Here is an 18,492-nt window from a genome sequence, read left to right as displayed (position 1 = left end):
GCACACAATAACAGTGCACTGTTGCACTTTGTTGACAAAAGATACACAATCAGAAGAAGATTGTGTATGAATGTGTCATTCTGGGAGACTTGCATAGACAATGTCTTCCAGAATGAGACAATCTTCCGCAATTAGAATACGATTGCGGAACTTCGACCGACAAGAGTGCATTATGCACTTTTCGTGTTTTAATTTTGTCTCATATTAATTAAATATCTCTTTTCAACATATTTACTTCTAATACCCGACAATAACCTATCATAAAACCCCTAAACCACTTTTTCTTCTCATTACTTTTAAATTCTGAGATTCAAATTTTGTTCTATTTCATTCAGTTTTCTTTTATCAAAATCATATAACCATTCATACTGATTCTTAATTTACTATATTACATTGAGATTTCATCTTTTTTCATATTTCGAATTAAATCAGCTATTTAAACCTAATATCCGGACCTGTCAGTATTCAAATATTATTGGCCACATGTATCTGAGCATTTACACGGATTTTACCAAATTTTGCAAAAAATGTGTTATGAGATGGGTGTTTACCCACGTTTTGCAAAAAAAAAACCAAAATGATAGAGTGTGTCATAAGAATCAGTTTTGCTATAGCTTGTCCGGCTTGAAACTCAATATTCATTCGGGAAAAGACGTTTCAAAATTTTGTAAAGTGTTCAAATTTGCAGCTTTGTTCGATTTGAAAATTGAAATTTGAAACGAAATGACTGTATGAATATGTTCTTCATATTGAATCTAAGCATTTCTTGGAATTTGGAGTTTTTCTAAAAAGTTTTATCGGTTGAAAAATTAAAAATAAAACAAAAGAATTTTTTTCCGATTTTTTAAACGCATCTTAATTTTTAACGGACGAAGGAGTATTTGATCAAAGTTCAATAAGGCTATCACACTATATTATAGTTAGCTTGCAAAGTAAGCAATATAATCTGGAATTTAAGAATGATATAAAAATTTGATAATATAATTTTTGTGTGATTAAGTATTTAATATGAAAACATTAAATTTCATTAGGAATATTTAAATGCTGTTATGAAGGTAAAGGATAATAGTTGAGAAAACATAGATTAGAAAAATTTGCGAATGATTGTGAGGAATAAGTGTTTCAGTAGGTTGGGATTCGATACGTGTAATAGGAAGAAAATGAGGATAAGATTGAAATTGTATTTATGAATAGTTTTAATAGAGTGTAAGAACATTTGAGAAGAATGTGTCATTCTGGGAGACTTGCATAGACAATGTCTCCCACAATGACACATAGCACACAATAACAGTGCACTGTTGCACTTTGTTGACAAAAGATACACAATCAGAAGAAGATTGTGTATGAATGTGTCATTCTGGGAGACTTGCATAGACAATGTCTCCCACAATGACACATATAGATAAATAAAAGCATAATATGCTATTTTGTGTTTCAAAGTATTACAAAATGATTCTTCTAAAAGTTGCTCAGTGAACAACAAACACTTGTTATTGTTTATAATTCAAGTGAATGTTGTACACAAAGACAACAATTGTCTATCAATTGTTGTCTTTGATTCAACTTTGACAAGAATCACAAATGATTCTTCTCAAAGTTGCTCAGTGAACAACAAACACTTGTTATTGTTTATAATTCAAGTGAATGTTGTACACAAAGACAACAATTGTCTATCAATTGTTGTCTTTGATTCAACTTTGACAAGAATCACAAATGATTCTTCTCAAAGTTGCTCAGTGAACAACAAACACTTGTTATTGTTTATAATTCAAGTGAATGTTGTACACAAAGACAACAATTGTCTATCAATTGTTGTCTTTGATTCAACTTTATTAAAAATTTTAATTATATCTTTTAATTTATATTTATTTACGTTCACATTTCTTTTATATCCTTTATATTAATATAAAATTTCGGTTGATCTTCACTCTTTTTCACATATTTTTTCAATAAGATACCCAATTTTTGTATTTATTCTGATTAATATTTTTCACTGTTAATTTTATTGATATCTCAAACTATTTCAACATTTAGTTTTTTAAAAACTCTATTTTTTGTTCTCTCTCTCAATTTTCAAAAGTCATTAATTTTGCATTACTTTATTTAAAATATAATTAACATTGGATAAAAACATTTATTATAATGCCATTTTGGATCAATCTTATGATATTTCAAATCTTTTAAAATACACTCATTCATAACAAATAGTTGCCCTAGACATGTGTGTAACCTCTGTGTACGATATTCCAACACCTTACGACCTGTATGCAAGTTTTTAATTATTGAATAAAAAAACAACAACATACCGTACTTCGAGTATAAAACATGTATACCCTAATAAAAACAAAAATTAGGACATATTTGATTTATGATTTCTTTTCACAAATCGAAATTTTGATCTCTCAATTTTAAACATTTTTCAAAAAAAAACTTATAAATATATTTCTTATTGTATAATATTGAAAAATAAATCATCATGGATGAATATTACTAGTACTTCAGAATTATTTATTTTTTCGATCTAAATATAGAAATAATATCTACTCTATATAAAAATAACAATTATTTAATTTTATTGAAATTTTTATTATTTGATTAATATATTTTATGTGATATCTTAAATAGCAATAAAAACTACACCACATAGTTATTCTAGGGTACCTTCATCTACTTCTAGAATTATAGGCTCTGGATTCGAATCTATGGTGCGCTATTGATAAAGTAAATTTCTCCATAGCCCCCAAAAAAATTGACAACCCAGGAATTATAGGGTATATAAAGAAAAATGAAATTAAATTTCAGAGAAGACTGAGTTAGCAGGAGGTAAGAAGTCAGCGAACTTTGGTGTTATCTTATTTGTTGCCTTAACAGGGTATTCTGGCAAGAAGTAAATATGATGTCCAGAAGCAGAATCATCCTGTTCATCACCGAAATTCTTCTTCAAACCGAATTCGACTCTTTGCAAAGCTCTTGCTCTATTTGCCATTGTTCTCTTAGACAATGTCATTTCCGCGTTATTGTTTCTAGCAGCTATACCCTTACATACTGGGCAGCTTGTGTGTTTTCCGCAAACGTTGTTATTATGGAAACAATGTCCGCACTGGAAAACCAACATTCCTACTCCGCCTTGACCAGTAATGAACTGGTTGCAAATTCCGCATCTCGTTGTCCAAATGTTTGCAGCTCTGTTCTTTACGAGTGAAGCATCAACTCTTAGTGTCTTGCAGTCTTGTAACAACAAAGCGGTAACAGCTGTTGAAAGCATCTTGTTGTAATCGAAATGTTTGAAAACATATAATAAAATTTCTCTCATTTGCAATTCAGGAATTATTGAGAAATCTCTGTGCAACGTTGCCATAACGAAATCTCCTGATGTCCTTTGGATGAGTTCTACAATGAAATACGCGAAACACAAGTTGAAGGCCTTCTTCGTCTCGAGATCTGGTATTTTCGCGGTTAAATACATTGGTAATTGAAATGCTCTGAAAATATCTCTCCACATTTCTTCCAATTTCGTTCCCAAAGAAGGAGTTTTCGCGAGCAAATCAAAGGCCAATTGTATAGTATTGTAAGGAACTCTTAAATACTTGTCATCGCCAACTCTGTCCAAAGAAGCAACTCTGCATTTCTTCTTATTATGTAAGATTTCAACCAATTCTTGTTGTAACTCTTCTGAAACCATTTGAACAGCGCTCTGATTATCTCCAAGCATCGTATGGATGTGTACACATGCGTCGACAACTCTGTTACGCTCGCAGATAGGTAACGCTTTGTCGAACATGATGCATGAAGTTGTTTTGAGCATAGGAAGTGCTTCTTCTGGACAAAACTGACAAATTAAAACGAAATATTCCATTGTATCATCATCGGAGACTAAATGTTGGCAATCTGGGTTCTTCGACATCTCCTTGAGATAGAGATACTTCGTGTAGCTGCCAATGTCTTTCCTCATAACTGTTCTGTGGAATTCTGGCATTTTTTCTGCAACTAATTTGGCGGTTTTGGCTGCATCAATTAAAATGAGAACTTGGATGTGTTCTTCAATGGCTGAAGTGATCTTATCTGGCTCGGAATCAATCAGATCGTAGATGAATGGGAAAATACGGGATCTGCGGTCAGGAATTGAAAGTAAAAGCTGGATAATCTTATTATAGTTCTTATCTTTCATGTAGAACTTTGTAAGAATCTCTGAGAAACCAACAGCCTCACATTCTTTCTCTAACTCACTCAATTTGACGATTTCTGGGTGTAATGCGTTGATTAATTGTAAAAGTTGTTCGCGAACATCGATATTCTGCTTGTCGTTGAAAATCCAGAACATTATGAACTTGAGGGAGTAAGTTGGGATCTGTAGATTCTTCTTAAGAATGATTTTTCCTGTTTTTGCGAGAATTGTGTAAATTTGTGGGGATTTGATGGCCACCTGCTCGCGAGGCATGGTATTCGCGTACTCTATAATGCAGTGGAGTACGGCATCGACCATTTTGATCGAGTCAAGGTCATTGCCATTCAACATCTTGATCGGGCAGAGCTTGTAGAATTCCTTAATGAGGCGAGGACCTCTTTCCGCATCTTTTCGAATCAATGTGGAGAGTCTTGGGAAGCGGTTGTTGATTGGAGTGAAAATCCAAAGGGCAACAACGACTTTTTGGGCATAAGTAGGGTGGTATTCGCCGAAGAAGACCTTGTAGAGGTAGATGTAAAGCTTGGTTGTGTTATCTTGGTAGTGTAAAAGTGGGGATAAATAATCTCCGTAAACATCGATCCAAATCTTAAGAAGTAGTTCATCGTTGCTTGTTTTAAGGGCGTATTGTGCGATTTTAGCGGCAAATTTCTCGATAATGTTTGATTTGAGTAAAATATCTGCGACAACTTGAGGAGAAAGGGTAAATAAGACATCTAAGTGAGCTTTAGTGATATATCTCTGAAGAGTGATGACTTCTTCACCTTCGACAAGTGATGAATTGAAGTATTGGAAGAGTAAATTCTTATCTTTTGCAAATTTGAGTAAATCCTTCGAGAAGAACTCAAACATTTCGAGGTATCCGCATGTCTCGATCATTCCCTTGAGTAATTCCTTTGGATTGTCGCCACTCGTGATTGCCTGGTCGAAAATAAATTTCATTGTTGTTGTAACTTGGGAACAACGCTTCTTTACTGAGCTAGGCAGTCCGAAATACTCAAGATTATTGCCTGTATAGATGCTCTTTGCGATCTCGAAGCACTCTCCCCAGTTCTTTTGTTCGGCCAAATCATTCAAAACAGTTCCCCAGTCGAGGAAAGAGAGTTGGAACATTGAAGAATCATTCATGATGAAGAGCTTTTGATGGTTCGCAAACATGCATCTTGCATTCTTCAATGTATTCTCTAATTCGTCGGATGAACAAATTTCTGCGAGTTGTCCTGAGGCTTTGATGATTTGGAGTGTATGGTTATCGAGAACAAGTACGTAAACGCGGTTTCCTAAGTAGAAGCAGTGCTCAATGTTATCAGGAATGAATGTTTCTGATAATTGAGTAGATTTACCGGCTTCGTTGAAAGAATAGATGACGAGAGTAGTACCTGTGCAAACAGCAACAAGAAGCTGTCCTTTGTGGAAGTCTGTTGTAAATCTTGGAGGATTAATATCTTCGGATTTGTAAATTTCTGATGAAGTGCAATTTCCTTCGTCTGAAAGTTTGATATATAATAAGGATTCTTCTGTGGCACCAAGCATCCAGTTGCTTGTAGAATTGAAGATAAATCCTTGGACAAAAACTTTTGGATTCATAAAAGTAATAAGTCTTTCTCTGAGAGCAGCAACGCCAAGAAGAATCTTGCAGCTAACAAGGTACAATGCACCATCTTCGTCTACGATCGTAAAAACCTGTGAATCGCCACCCCAAGCGACATGAACTACTGGTGGCTTTCCATTTCTCTTGTGGTATTTAATGAGAGATTCCTTCTCAATATCAATGATAGCAATGCTGCCAGATTCATAACCTAAAAGAGCGTATTGACCATTTGGAGAGATATCCATAGCAACTGGCTTCTCAGTTAGCTTCTTTTTATCTAAAATCTCTTTGACATTGGTGTAAGGCCATTCAGCGACAATAGGTAAAATATCATCAGTTAAAATTACGGCGTATTTTTGCGCGGAGCGTGCATAATCTCTGATAAATGGTATTTCTTCCGATTCTGTGACTATTTTGAAGTCTCTAACGGGAGTAATAGTAAATGCTGAGTCTGATTTCATTCTGCTTCGCGATAAAAATTTATTTTATATTCAATACAAAAGTGACTCAGCTTAGTAAATCTTTATTGTTTTACTACAATAATTTTAATTATTATAGGAGGATTATTCCTAAAATTAAATGACATCATAGGATTAAATCTATTGTTTACATTGCTTTGAATTGAATGGACGATAGAAAAATTATAAAAATAATTTGTTATGTTCATTTTATTTTTTTTCATTCTGACTAAATAGACTGACTTGTTACTTTTGTCACTTACACATAGATTCATTGAAAGTTTTCTGCACGACGATATATCCTTATCATAATGATCTTTGAATTCAAATATGAATTTATCAATATAATCATTCTAATTCAGACTGATGATATAATTATGAGCTAAAACGTCTATACAGTGAAACTTTCTCTAAATAGATTCAAAATAAATCATCTGATTCTCAATAATATATATTTTCTTTTCAAAAAATTATAATGTCAATGCTTGAATGTTCATATATTATCATGTTATTTGATAATATAAGAGGATGTCATTCGTTATCTTATAAGATCTAGCTTTGGAAATTAATATAAGAAGAGTAAACAATAATAACATTAATATTTAGAAACATGAATTCAAACATATCTAGTTATCTCATTTTGGTGTCTTTTTCTGTGGAGTGCTAGGTGTATTTTGTCCATTTTGTGCATTTTGAGGATTTTGAGGGTTTTAGCCTACTTCATTTATCTTATTTACATCATACTCGTTCAGTATATCAAGAATATCTTGATACTCACTCCTTTTAGCAAAATCATAAGCAGTCATTCCGTTTACATCTTTAGCAGCAGTCTGAACGCCCAAACTTAAAAGAAGTTGGACAACTTCGACATTTCCCATTTCGCATGCAATATGTAATGGTGTTTGCTTCTCAGTATTTAAAATTTTCAATGAAGCTCCCATAACGTTAAGCATTTGTACGATTATTGTACTTCCTGCTTCAGCGGCGTAATACAATGGTGTATCACCAAATCTATTTTGAGTATTTGGATTCTCCCCTAATTCAAGTAACTTTTTAACACAAATTGGTTGATTAAATCTTGCTGCAAAGTGTAATGGAGTATTATCATAAAAATATGAAGAATGAAATGAAAAAATGAAGAATTAAATCTGCATAATACGTTGTTGCACCTTTTTCGATTAAGTACTCAAAGCAATCTATACTTCCATACGCAATTGTAATGCATAAAAAAGGAACTGCCGAATAAGGACGATCCCGAAGTCGAACTTTTTGCACTCTTGAATCTGGTCCAAGACAAGATGGAATCAAGTGCTGAAGTGACTCAAGATCGTTATTCATGCAAGCTTTTAAAGCTGCTTCAGTGTTCAGATGTAACATTTTTTATATAAAATCTTTGTCAAAATAATCGTTATTTTGGAAATTTATCAACAATGAAGGGAAAGATTGTTTATGAAACTCTTAAAATCTTGACATCATCTCATGCCCTGTTATGTGCAATCATTCTTCAATATATTCTTAATATTATCAGATATGAAATTCATAACGCATATTTTTTTGTATTTCAGCATATAACATTTACGAAATATTAATGACAGATAACTTTTGTTTTAAATGAGGAACTCCGAGACGGCTAATTTTAGAAGACATCAAATTATTGACAAATATTTAAAGTCCATAAGCTCATTTAATTTGAGAATATACTTCTGGAAAGCCAGTTGAGCTCATCCTCTTAATGATGGCCAACCATGATTCGAAATTTAATTTTGATGAATTTATTTCCGCTTTTAATATTCATCTTTTGATGGTGAATTCCAATATGATTAAATAATATTTACTATTTATTATTAAAAAAATAATTGTTAAAGTTTTGTGTGTGTGTTGTGCGTAGTGCAAAATATGTTTAGTCGGGTTTTTATTTGTTGGATGGAGACTTTGTTCTCTTTGTGACTCCTGGGGATGAGGAGCGGTCAGAGGTATGGATTTCGGAGTAGTCGAGAACTTTCTTCTTAGAAGCCTTGGACTGGGCAGCGACTGTGGACATTGTTGTTCTCTGATCCTTGGAAAGGATAAGGTAGATGATGCCGCCGAGAACGAAGATAACAAGAAGATAAAGGAAAGCAGAGCCAATTGTCTCCTTGTAGTTGGTGATTTCAACGAATTCAACGGTCTGGTTAAGGACGAGTGCAGAATAGTTCTTGCCGTCTGTGTTTGTGACGATGGCATAAGCATCAATGATGTATTGAGCTGGATCGATTTCACTATGCCATTCGAAGTAGTGGCTGGATGTGATGGACTCTTCAGAATTGGCACGGCATGGGTAAGCAAATGTTGTGTAGTTGGTAACCCATTCACCTTCAAGTGTGTAGAGATGGCCAAAGACTGCTTGAACTTGAAGTTCATTGTTTCCGATGGCCTTGTATGTGCCTACAAGGCGAACATAGGTCTGACCATTTGTTGGGATTTTGTTGTCTGGAAAATCAATGAATTGGGCACGGGCGTCAATAACGTCGTTAGAAATTGGTGGAAGGTGTGCGTGGGTGTATGGATCATAAGTTCCAAGAACATCCTCTTCACACTTAGCAAGTAAGGATAATGCAAAGAACATGAATAGTTGAAGTGTCAAGCTGCCAAGTAAACCGAACTGGCCATACAATTTATCGTACGAAACTAGGTGTTACTTTTGGATACGGTTTATTGATTTTGTGTCAAATCAATGTTTTATTAATAATTCTAGAAAGATGAAGAAGAAATGGTTTGGAAGAAAAAGAAATTGGTCGCAATTAATTTTGCCTCTTTTAAATTTAAAAAATACTACATTTATTTGATTCAACTACTTAAATCAAAGAACATTTTTGGAAAATATTTTCGAAATAATTACATTTCACATTTGAAATTTCCAAAAGTGGGCCATTTTTATGTAACAGCCCTCACAATCGCAATTATTAAACATAAATAGTTGGAATTATTGTTAGACTCGGATTCTGATCAATAATTATTAGAATTATGCCGAAAGGATGAAATTATGAGTAGTTTTATATCCTAAAATTATAGAATGAAGGAAAATTAGACTGACTAGAGGTTCATTATTAGATATGCATGCATTTTCTGAGAGGATATAAAAACATCTTACGAATTTCAGAATTTATGACTAATTTTGAATTAACACTTTTAAGTATTATCAAAATAATACTTGATTTATAGATAAATTTTTCCAAAAAATTTGAATTTCATCATTTTCACATAAAACTTCTAGAATTTCTCTTTATTTTTTAGTTTTTCAAATTTTTTTTGAAGAACATATTTATTCAATTATATCTATCTATTGATATGTAACATATATTTCATATAAAATTTAAAAATTGAATTTTTAATTAGCCTTTTTCAATGAAGAGCGTCCAAGTTTTCGGTCGTAAGAAGACCGCTACTGCTGTCGCCTACTGCTGCGAAGGATCTGGTCTTATCAAACTCAACGGTACCCCAATCAATATGGTTTCTTCTGAAACTCTCCGTGCCAAGATCCTCGAACCACTCCAACTCATCGGTGAAGAGTCTTGGGGCAATCTCGACATTCGTGTTCGTGTCCATGGTGGTGGCCATGTTGCTCAAGTTTACGCTATCCGCCAGGCCGTCGCTAAGGCAATCGTTGCATACTATCAGAAGTATGTAGACGAGGCTACAAAGACAGAAATCAAGAATACACTTCTCGGCTACGATCGTACACTCCTTGTCGCCGATCCACGTCGTATGGAACCAAAGAAGTTCGGTGGTCAGAGTGCCCGTGTCCGCAGACAGATGTCATACCGTTAAAATTATTGTAGTACTAAAATATTATATACATTCGATAAACAAAATTATATGAAAAATATAATCTTATCATTTGATTCCAATCCATCAAATCTTAAAATAATCATATTGTTATTTAATTTCTCGATTGTTGTGTAATAAACAGAAATTCATCAAAAGTGACAGCTCTCAATTTTTTGACATTTGTAAATTCTAAATTGAATGAGAAAAATGAAATAATACTAAGCATAATACAATATTCTAGATTTAATTATAATTAGGAAAAAGTTAGTTTTGAGAGTACTTTTCATAGGCATATAGAATGAAATCTTCTGAAAAATAATATCACATAAACTCATATTATTTTCTAATATATAACTATTTTATATAAAAATCAAATTCAAAGATCTTAAAAGCGAAGGATAAACCTCAAAATTTACGAATATAATGAGTGGGAATATAATGCTTATCTATCATAAAACCATATGAAATATCAATTTTTGCTTTACGCCTAATTTTTGACGACAATTAGCAAAAAATGTTAAATGTTAACACTCAGTCCATTTGAATATGAAAAATAAAATTGACTTTGATTAAATGTTTTTATTTATCATGCAATTCTTCTTGCGACCAAAGATTTGAATAAAAGTTCAAAAAATAAGATAGCTTAAAAAATAATATACGGTAGTGTTTACTAATAGATGAATAGTATATAAATTCTATTAAAATGGATTTGATCCAAAAAAATATATAAAATTTGATCATAAATAAAATCGTTTTAAATTACTTCTTCATTTAAATTATAACAATTATTTTTGGTTTTATATTTTTTTGGATCAAATCCATTTTAATAGAATTTATATACTATTCATCTATTAGTAAACACTACCGTATATTATTTTTTAAGCTATCTTATTTTTTGAACTTTTATTCAAATCTTTGGTCGCAAGAAGAATTGCATGATAAATAAAAACATTTAATCAAAGTCAATTTTATTTTTCATATTCAAATGGACTGAGTGTTAACATTTAACATTTTTTGCTAATTGTCGTCAAAAATTAGGCGTAAAGCAAAAATTGATATTTCATATGGTTTTATGATAGATAAGCATTATATTCCCACTCATTATATTCGTAAATTTTGAGGTTTATCCTTCGCTTTTAAGATCATTGAATTTGATTTTTATATAAAATAGTTATATATTAGAAAATAATATGAGTTTATGTGATATTATTTTTCAGAAGATTTTGTGTTCTTCTTCAAAATTTTATTTTTTTTATTAAAAAGAATCTTTACAAAATATACATTTACTTTAATTAATATTTAAAAACGTGCTCTATCAAAAGTTCCAAAAATTCAATATTTTAGCTTTTCTGATGTGTCACTTTTGATGAATTTCTGTTTACAACCGTTGTACAATCTTCCATTATCTCATTTATATTTTATCAACGATAATTTTTAATTTTTTTTGAAAAGGATACTTTCAACACTGCTTATATTACAACATCGAGTCATATTAACTAATTTCACACTCATATGTCTTAAATGAACTATTATTTTTATGAAAAATTTTATAGAAAAATTTTTCATTCGTAATAGATATTTGTGAAGGAAACATCTATCAATACAGAAAAACAGCATTGTTAAATACTACAACGTTAACAAAATAAATTGAATAAAGAATAAGTGCTCAAAATCTCCAAGTAGAAGAAAATTAGAGAAAAATCTTAAATGCAACTCTTTATCAGATCGTATCATATGCTTAAATGCAAAATAAACTTTTTAATATTCTTAAAAGTGCTCGAAAATGAGAAATGAGTGGATAAATTTCCAAAATAACGCGAAGAGTATCCATTTGCAGTACTACAAAGTTCAAATAATTGTCCAGTGAAGCTTAAATCCACTCGACCACATAGCACGGACAAAAAAGTGAATTTAAAATTAATAAACGTGTCGTGACCACATAAATGAAAACAGCAGGCGTTCAACTTTTAGACACAAGTGCCAATGAAGAGCGTGGTGAAATGGCTCGTATGTCCGCATTCACAGGTGCTATGGCTATCTGCGACCTTGTTAAGACAACATTAGGTCCAAAAGGTATGGACAAGATTCTTCAATCACTCTCAAACCTCGATACAATTAATGTAACAAATGATGGTGCTACAATCCTTAAGTCAATCGTTATTGATAACCCAGCAGCTCGTATCATTGTTGATCTTTCACAAGCTCAGGATGCTGAAGTTGGTGATGGCACAACATCCGTTGCCGTTCTTTGCGGACAGTTACTTCACGAAGCAGAGAATCTTGTTGGCCAAGGCATCCATCCACAGACCATTGTCAAGGGATGGCACGAGGCCGTTCAAGTTGCTTTAAAGGCTCTTGAAGGCTCTGCTAAGGATAACTCCGTCGACAACGCTAAGTTCCGTGAAGATCTTCTTAACGTCGCTCGTACAACACTCAACAGTAAAGTCCTTGCTATGGAACGCGACCACTTTGCTGAGATCGCCGTTTCCGCTGTTGAGCGCCTTCGCGATCCATCTCGTCTCGATGCAATTTCCATTGTTAAAGTTACAGGTGGAGCCCTTCGCGAATCCGAGCTTGTCGATGGCCTCATCCTCAAGTGCCACTTCGGTATTGGCCAGCCACAGAAGATCGAAGACGCCAAGATCCTTATCGCAAACACATCCATGGATGCCGATAAGATCAAGATCAACGGTGCCAAGATTGAGACAGATTCCCCAGAACAGCTCGCCAAGATCGAGCAGGCAGAGCGCCAGAAGATGCTTACAAAGTGCGACAAGATTGCCGCTCACAAGCCAACACTTTTCGTTAACCGCCAGCTCATCTACAACCTTCCAGAACAATACTTCACAGAACACCATATCAACTCTATCGAACAGGCAGATTTCGCCGGTGTCGAACGCCTTGCACTTGTTACAGGCGGTGACATCGTTTCTACATTCGATACACCAGACAAGGTCAAGCTCGGCTACGCAAAGACCGTTGAATCCATCATGATCGGTGAAGATAAGTTAATCCGCTTCACAGGATGCCACGAACCAGCCACATCTACAGTTGTTCTTCGTGGTGCTACACAACAGATGCTCGATGAAGCAGAGCGTGCTCTCCACGATGCTCTTTGCGTCATCGCATCAATGATGACAGAGAAGCGCACAGTTTACGGTGCAGGATGCTCCGAAATCCTCATGGCTGAGGCTGTTGATAACGCCGCCCGCCATACACCAGGCAAAGTCTCCCTTGCCATGGAAGGATTCGCTCGGGCTCTCCGCCAGATCCCAACAATCATCGCTGGAAACGCTGGCCTCGATGCTCCAGAAATCGTCGCTTCAATCCGCGCTGCCCACGCCGAAGGAAAGCACACATACGGCCTCGACATCAAGAAAGGAGGAGTTGCTGACATCGCTGAACTCGGTATCACTGAGAGCTTCCGCGTAAAGCGCCAGGTACTTATCTCTGCTTCTGAAGCTGCTGAGCAGATCCTTCGCGTCGATGAAATCATTACTTGCGCTCCAGCTCGCCAAAAACGCTAAAGTCTAAAGATATATATTATATTGATTAATGCGACTCTAAATAAAGTTTTTATATTATATAAATTGACAATTTTTTCAACAAATTCGACAAAAAAATCTAAATATTTGTTTGTTTATTAAACTCAAACTATATGCTCCGTATAAAGGACAACATTAATTATGTAATTCTGCTTTAAATCATACTTGTCAATATATTTATTTAGTAAGAGTGCTAATTCATATGCCAGATCAAGTTTAATCAGTCAACATTAGCATAAAAAACAACATGTTGAAATGAGAAATTTAAATACGATGTCATTACAATTCTTATTTTTGAATATTGTGATTTCAATAATATTTCCTATATAATAATTATATCTCATGTTTAATATATTTGATCAATAACCTTCTTGAATATATTTGGCTGGTAACTCCAAGACAATAGAGCAAATTTCTTACATCTTGATTCATATTAGACCTTTATACTCAAAGATTGCTGTTAGCATGTGTTCAAGAAAAAACATGATGGGAGACAATAGATGCTTCACGCATGAAATTGATATTGAAATATTTCGTTATATTTGCAGAATTTGATTTTAAGCGCATCACCAAATCACACGATATAAAAGAAAAATAAATTCATGTTTTAAGACCTCATGTAGTCACTTCAAATACAAATGTGCAGAAGAACAGAAATTGAATTAATTTTTTTGAATTGAATTTAATCGTTCCAAATAAATTTTATCAAAGAATGGGAAACGGTGTTTCTGCTTGCGATTCCTCCAAACTCGCAAACACCGAAGCCCGCGTCTTCTTTGACAAGATTGTCGCCGTATATTCCAATCTCCCAGACCAATACCAAAAAGATAAAAATTTAGTTCGTCTTGTTGTTTCTATTTACGAGTCAATGAAAATACTCCCAGATACAGACACATCATTTGGTATAACAATTACAGGACGTAATGCAGGCAATTTATTCTTAAAACGTTTAATGCCATTATTACATACTTTGCCAGATAATCTCACTAAAGTATCATTTAGAGGAAGTGACCTCTCTGAAGAATCCATCCCCTATTTAATTCACTTCATATTAAACACTCCACACTTAGAACAGCTTGATCTTTCAGAAAATAACCTCGGACATCAATCAAAGACTGTTTTTGAAATCATAACAGCCCACGAGCATCTTACATCACTTATTATGGAAGAATGCCATATAGATGATACAGCAACAAAGGCGATTATTAATTTGCTTTCAAATAACACTATATTGCAAACATTCCGTTTAGAATCAACCAATCTTTGCAAGGAGAGTATCAATGAAGTCTTCAAAGCCCTCAAAAACAACAAGTCTATCACAGTTGCAACTCTTGGCGATTCCTTACTTGTAGAAGTCAACGAAGTAACAGAACGCAACAAATACGCGAAGACTCTTACAGATCAGATTTGCATGTCTCCTTTCAAACGCAACTTTGCCAACAAAATGAACGCATACAAATCAATTAAAGGCCGTGAAATGCTTGCAGGCCGTGCAAGACAGAAAGAAGAATCTCGTAAGGCTAATCCAGATATGTTCCAGAAGTTAGAAACAACAGATGAAAGAGCTCGTCAAATCGATACAATTGAAACCGCCGCATCATTACAGCGCTTCAGATCTGGTAAGGCAGAAATGATCGGACGTCGTCCAAACATGGAAGATGTCTCAATCATCGTCGATAAGTGCCCAAGCGAAAAAGGAATTATGTACGGAATCTTCGATGGCCATGGTGGCAGAGAAGCTGCAGAATTTGCAGGCGAACATCTTCCTAAGAACATTGCCGATCGCTATAGCAGACAACCCCTTGATGAAGCTTTAATTAACTCATTCAAATTCCTCCAGATCGATATGAAGAACTGGTGCGTTTATGTCGGTTGCACAGCATGCTTAGCCATGATAGAAGGCAGAAACCTCACAGTTGCAAACATCGGAGATACACGCGCCGTTTTATGCCGCGGAGGAAAAGCCATCAGATTATCGTTCGACCACAAACCAGGTTTACCAGAAGAAACCGCTTATATACAGTCCAAGGGATCATTCGTAAGAGATGGAAGAGTTGGAGGAATGCTCGCTGTATCAAGAGCTTTCGGTGATGGTTTCCTCGGCGATGCTGTAAATCCAACTCCTTACATTTCTCACATTGAATTGACAAATGAAGACTTGTTCCTCATCATAGCTTGCGATGGTGTGTGGGATGTTATCATGGACCAAGAAGCATGCGATTTAATTATGCCAGAAGTTGATCAGTTAACTGCTGCAATGAAATTAAGAGATGCAGCATATGACAAAGACTCACAAGATAATATATCAGTTATTGTTGTTAATCTTAAGGATACTCTACTTAAAGAAAGTGAGGCCGAAGCACAGTGATATAAAAAATATTATTTTCGAAAAATTATTAATTTTTTTTTTGAACTTTTTGATTACAACTTCTTTGTATTGTTAACAAAACTAGAAAATTTCTTGAAAATTATAATGAAATATAATGTTATGTTTGATCTCTTTATTGATATTTCAATAAATTTATATTATTCCTCATGTATAATATGCTATATCCTTAGATATGCTTCTTTGTGGATCATTTGATAGAATTTAATATGATGTGTCATCTTGAATAGAATTTTTTTTATTATTTGTGATATTGGTTTCCTGTTGAAATCAGTAAATCGAATCCATAGATACTAAGTTTCGTAAACTCATGAATTACCAATTCTATCCTGGATAAATTTTATTCAAAAAATTTACAATTATCTAATATCATATGATTTTAATAAAAAGATACCTTTATTGATCTCTAGGTACGAGATACATTTTATTATACCTTCAAAAAAGAACTTTATTATCTCTTATCAATTCGCTTGAAGAATTTTGCGACATAAATAAGGTCTAGGGGTTGATGTTAGATAAGAAAAAGCAAATCCAAGAAAATAAGTTTAGAACAATTGAGAATTTTGGAAAGACGAATGCAATTCCGATTTTAGCGGATATAAAAAAAATTGAATAAATCCGCTGAATAAATTCGGAATTGAATTGCATTGAAAACGACGAATTTTATTAAATTGATTACATTTAATGTGATGAGCTAAAATTTTAATTATCCAATTTTTCATTCAAAATTGTAAAATGATGTGAAAAGTCAACAAAACAACCCTAGTTAAGGATGTCAATTTGGAAGAAAAGTGAGAAAATTCCTAAAATGCTAAAAATGAATTTTCCAAACGTACTTTTTTATCTCATTTTTTTGATTTTGAAAAAAATTTGGAGAGAAGAACTCTTCGTTTTTGAATTTTATCACGATGGTTTTAAAGTATATTAGACACATGTATTGATATTACTATTTTTGTATATTTTGAGAGAAAATCCCCAAAAAGTAAGAAAATCTAAGACGGTTTGAGAAAATATATAAACTATTGAAAATTTGAATTAAACTTCTAATTTGGAAAAAAGAAATTTGGAAAGAAGAAAATTCAAAAATCGAGATTTAGACGCAGCATCAAATGGAGAACAAAATGTTTCTTCATATGAAGGAAAAAAATTTTCTTGTGAAGAAATAGAGTTTTTAAAATTTTATTGTATGTAATGAAATAAACAAATATTAAAATTATTTTTTGATAACAAGAAAATTCCCAACAGAAAATATGGCAAACCCAAATTTTAGCTAAAAGTGACAGGAAAAAAAACGTTTAGTATTAAAAAAAAAGACCGATGAGAGCTTCGTTCGAAATATAGAGGGAACTGAGAATGCGCAACCATTCTCAGGGAATATTGGATGCTATTCCCGTTCCCTCTGTATGGAAAATTGAGGTTTTCAAAGGGAGTTAAAATAATATCAAATTTATACTAATTTACTTCAAAATACAAAAGTATTTGACAGCTAAAATTAGTTACTTTAGCAAGCCTATCAATACCCTTTTACGATTATTGCTACTTTTTCGAAATAAAAGTAAAAACAAATTTATACTAATTTACTTCAAAATACAAAAGTATTTGACAGCTAAAATTAGTTACTTTAGCAAGCCTATCAATACCCTTTTACGATTATTGCTACTTGTAATAAACAGAAATTCATCAAAAGTGACAGCTCTCAATTTTTTGACATTTGTAAATTCTAAATTGAATGAGAAAAATGAAATAATACTAAGCATAATACAATATTCTAGATTTAATTATAATTAGGAAAAAGTTAGTTTTGAGAGTACTTTTCATAGGCATATAGAATGAAATCTTCTGAAAAATAATATCACATAAACTCATATTATTTTCTAATATATAACTATTTTATATAAAAATCAAATTCAAAGATCTTAAAAGCGAAGGATAAACCTCAAAATTTACGAATATAATGAGTGGGAATATAATGCTTATCTATCATAAAACCATATGAAATATCAATTTTTGCTTTACGCCTAATTTTTGACGACAATTAGCAAAAAATGTTAAATGTTAACACTCAGTCCATTTGAATATGAAAAATAAAATTGACTTTGATTAAATGTTTTTATTTATCATGCAATTCTTCTTGCGACCAAAGATTTGAATAAAAGTTCAAAAAATAAGATAGCTTAAAAAATAATATACGGTAGTGTTTACTAATAGATGAATAGTATATAAATTCTATTAAAATGGATTTGATCCAAAAAAATATATAAAATTTGATCATAAATAAAATCGAGATTGGGACAAAGTTGCAATTCGGCACTTTTTGTAAAAAAAATGGGGTCATACTCATAATGAATAGAGACTTATAGCCAAGTCTTGATATCATGCAGGGAGAATATACATAGATAAGCAATTATATTTTATAGTAGTAGTATTCAGAAATTCTTACAATTTACAATACAATTTTCAAAAATGGATAAAGACAATAGCCAAGTCTTGATATCATGCAGGGAGAATATACATAGATAAGC

The 18,492-nt window shown here is 33.0% G+C and overlaps 6 protein-coding genes across 6 annotated transcripts, besides 5 other annotated features; 3 read left to right on the top strand and 3 right to left on the bottom strand.

Annotated features, from left to right (window-relative positions):
- Positions 1-2,519: 2,519 nt before the first annotated feature.
- TVAGG3_0601630 (VPS8 subunit of corvet complex family) lies at positions 2,520-6,254 on the bottom strand (the record flags this gene model as incomplete). Its single annotated transcript, XM_001580681.1, has 1 exon — positions 2,792-6,235. One exon carries the CDS (start codon positions 6,233-6,235, stop codon positions 2,792-2,794), a length of 3,444 nt encoding a protein of 1,147 aa, XP_001580731.1.
- Positions 6,255-6,680: 426 nt separating this feature from the next.
- TVAGG3_0601620 (uncharacterized protein) lies at positions 6,681-7,819 on the bottom strand (the record flags this gene model as incomplete). The annotated part of the gene is made up of 1 exon (XM_001580682.1): positions 6,943-7,185. The coding sequence occupies one exon, from the start codon at positions 7,183-7,185 to the stop codon at positions 6,943-6,945; it is 243 nt and encodes an 80-aa protein (XP_001580732.1).
- Positions 7,820-8,036: 217 nt separating this feature from the next.
- On the bottom strand, positions 8,037-8,861 carry TVAGG3_0601610 (translocon-associated protein subunit alpha family; the record flags this gene model as incomplete). The annotated part of the gene is made up of 1 exon (XM_001580683.2): positions 8,145-8,837. One exon carries the CDS (start codon positions 8,835-8,837, stop codon positions 8,145-8,147), a length of 693 nt encoding a protein of 230 aa, XP_001580733.1.
- A 745-nt stretch (positions 8,862-9,606) lies between these two features.
- On the top strand, positions 9,607-10,073 carry TVAGG3_0601600 (Chain Q 40s Ribosomal Protein S16; the record flags this gene model as incomplete). Its single annotated transcript, XM_001580684.2, has 1 exon — positions 9,617-10,039. The coding sequence occupies one exon, from the start codon at positions 9,617-9,619 to the stop codon at positions 10,037-10,039; it is 423 nt and encodes a 140-aa protein (XP_001580734.1).
- A 98-nt stretch (positions 10,074-10,171) lies between these two features.
- Positions 10,172-10,208: a mobile genetic element.
- Positions 10,209-11,387: 1,179 nt separating this feature from the next.
- Positions 11,388-11,424: a mobile genetic element.
- A 540-nt stretch (positions 11,425-11,964) lies between these two features.
- TVAGG3_0601570 (T-complex protein 1, beta subunit family) lies at positions 11,965-13,598 on the top strand (the record flags this gene model as incomplete). The annotated part of the gene is made up of 1 exon (XM_001580685.1): positions 11,983-13,566. The coding sequence occupies one exon, from the start codon at positions 11,983-11,985 to the stop codon at positions 13,564-13,566; it is 1,584 nt and encodes a 527-aa protein (XP_001580735.1).
- A 684-nt stretch (positions 13,599-14,282) lies between these two features.
- On the top strand, positions 14,283-15,977 carry TVAGG3_0601560 (protein phosphatase 2C family; the record flags this gene model as incomplete). The annotated part of the gene is made up of 1 exon (XM_001580686.2): positions 14,297-15,952. One exon carries the CDS (start codon positions 14,297-14,299, stop codon positions 15,950-15,952), a length of 1,656 nt encoding a protein of 551 aa, XP_001580736.1.
- Positions 15,978-17,222: 1,245 nt separating this feature from the next.
- Positions 17,223-17,651: a mobile genetic element.
- Positions 17,634-17,670: a mobile genetic element.
- A 582-nt stretch (positions 17,671-18,252) lies between these two features.
- Positions 18,253-18,492: part of a mobile genetic element that runs on past the window's edge.

Source organism: Trichomonas vaginalis, chromosome II, assembly GCF_026262505.1.
Source record: "Trichomonas vaginalis G3 chromosome II, whole genome shotgun sequence".
Lineage (NCBI taxonomy): Eukaryota > Parabasalia > Trichomonadida > Trichomonadidae > Trichomonas > Trichomonas vaginalis.
Note: the sequence above shows the minus strand (reverse complement) of the source record. Positions and strands in the feature narration are given on the sequence as shown.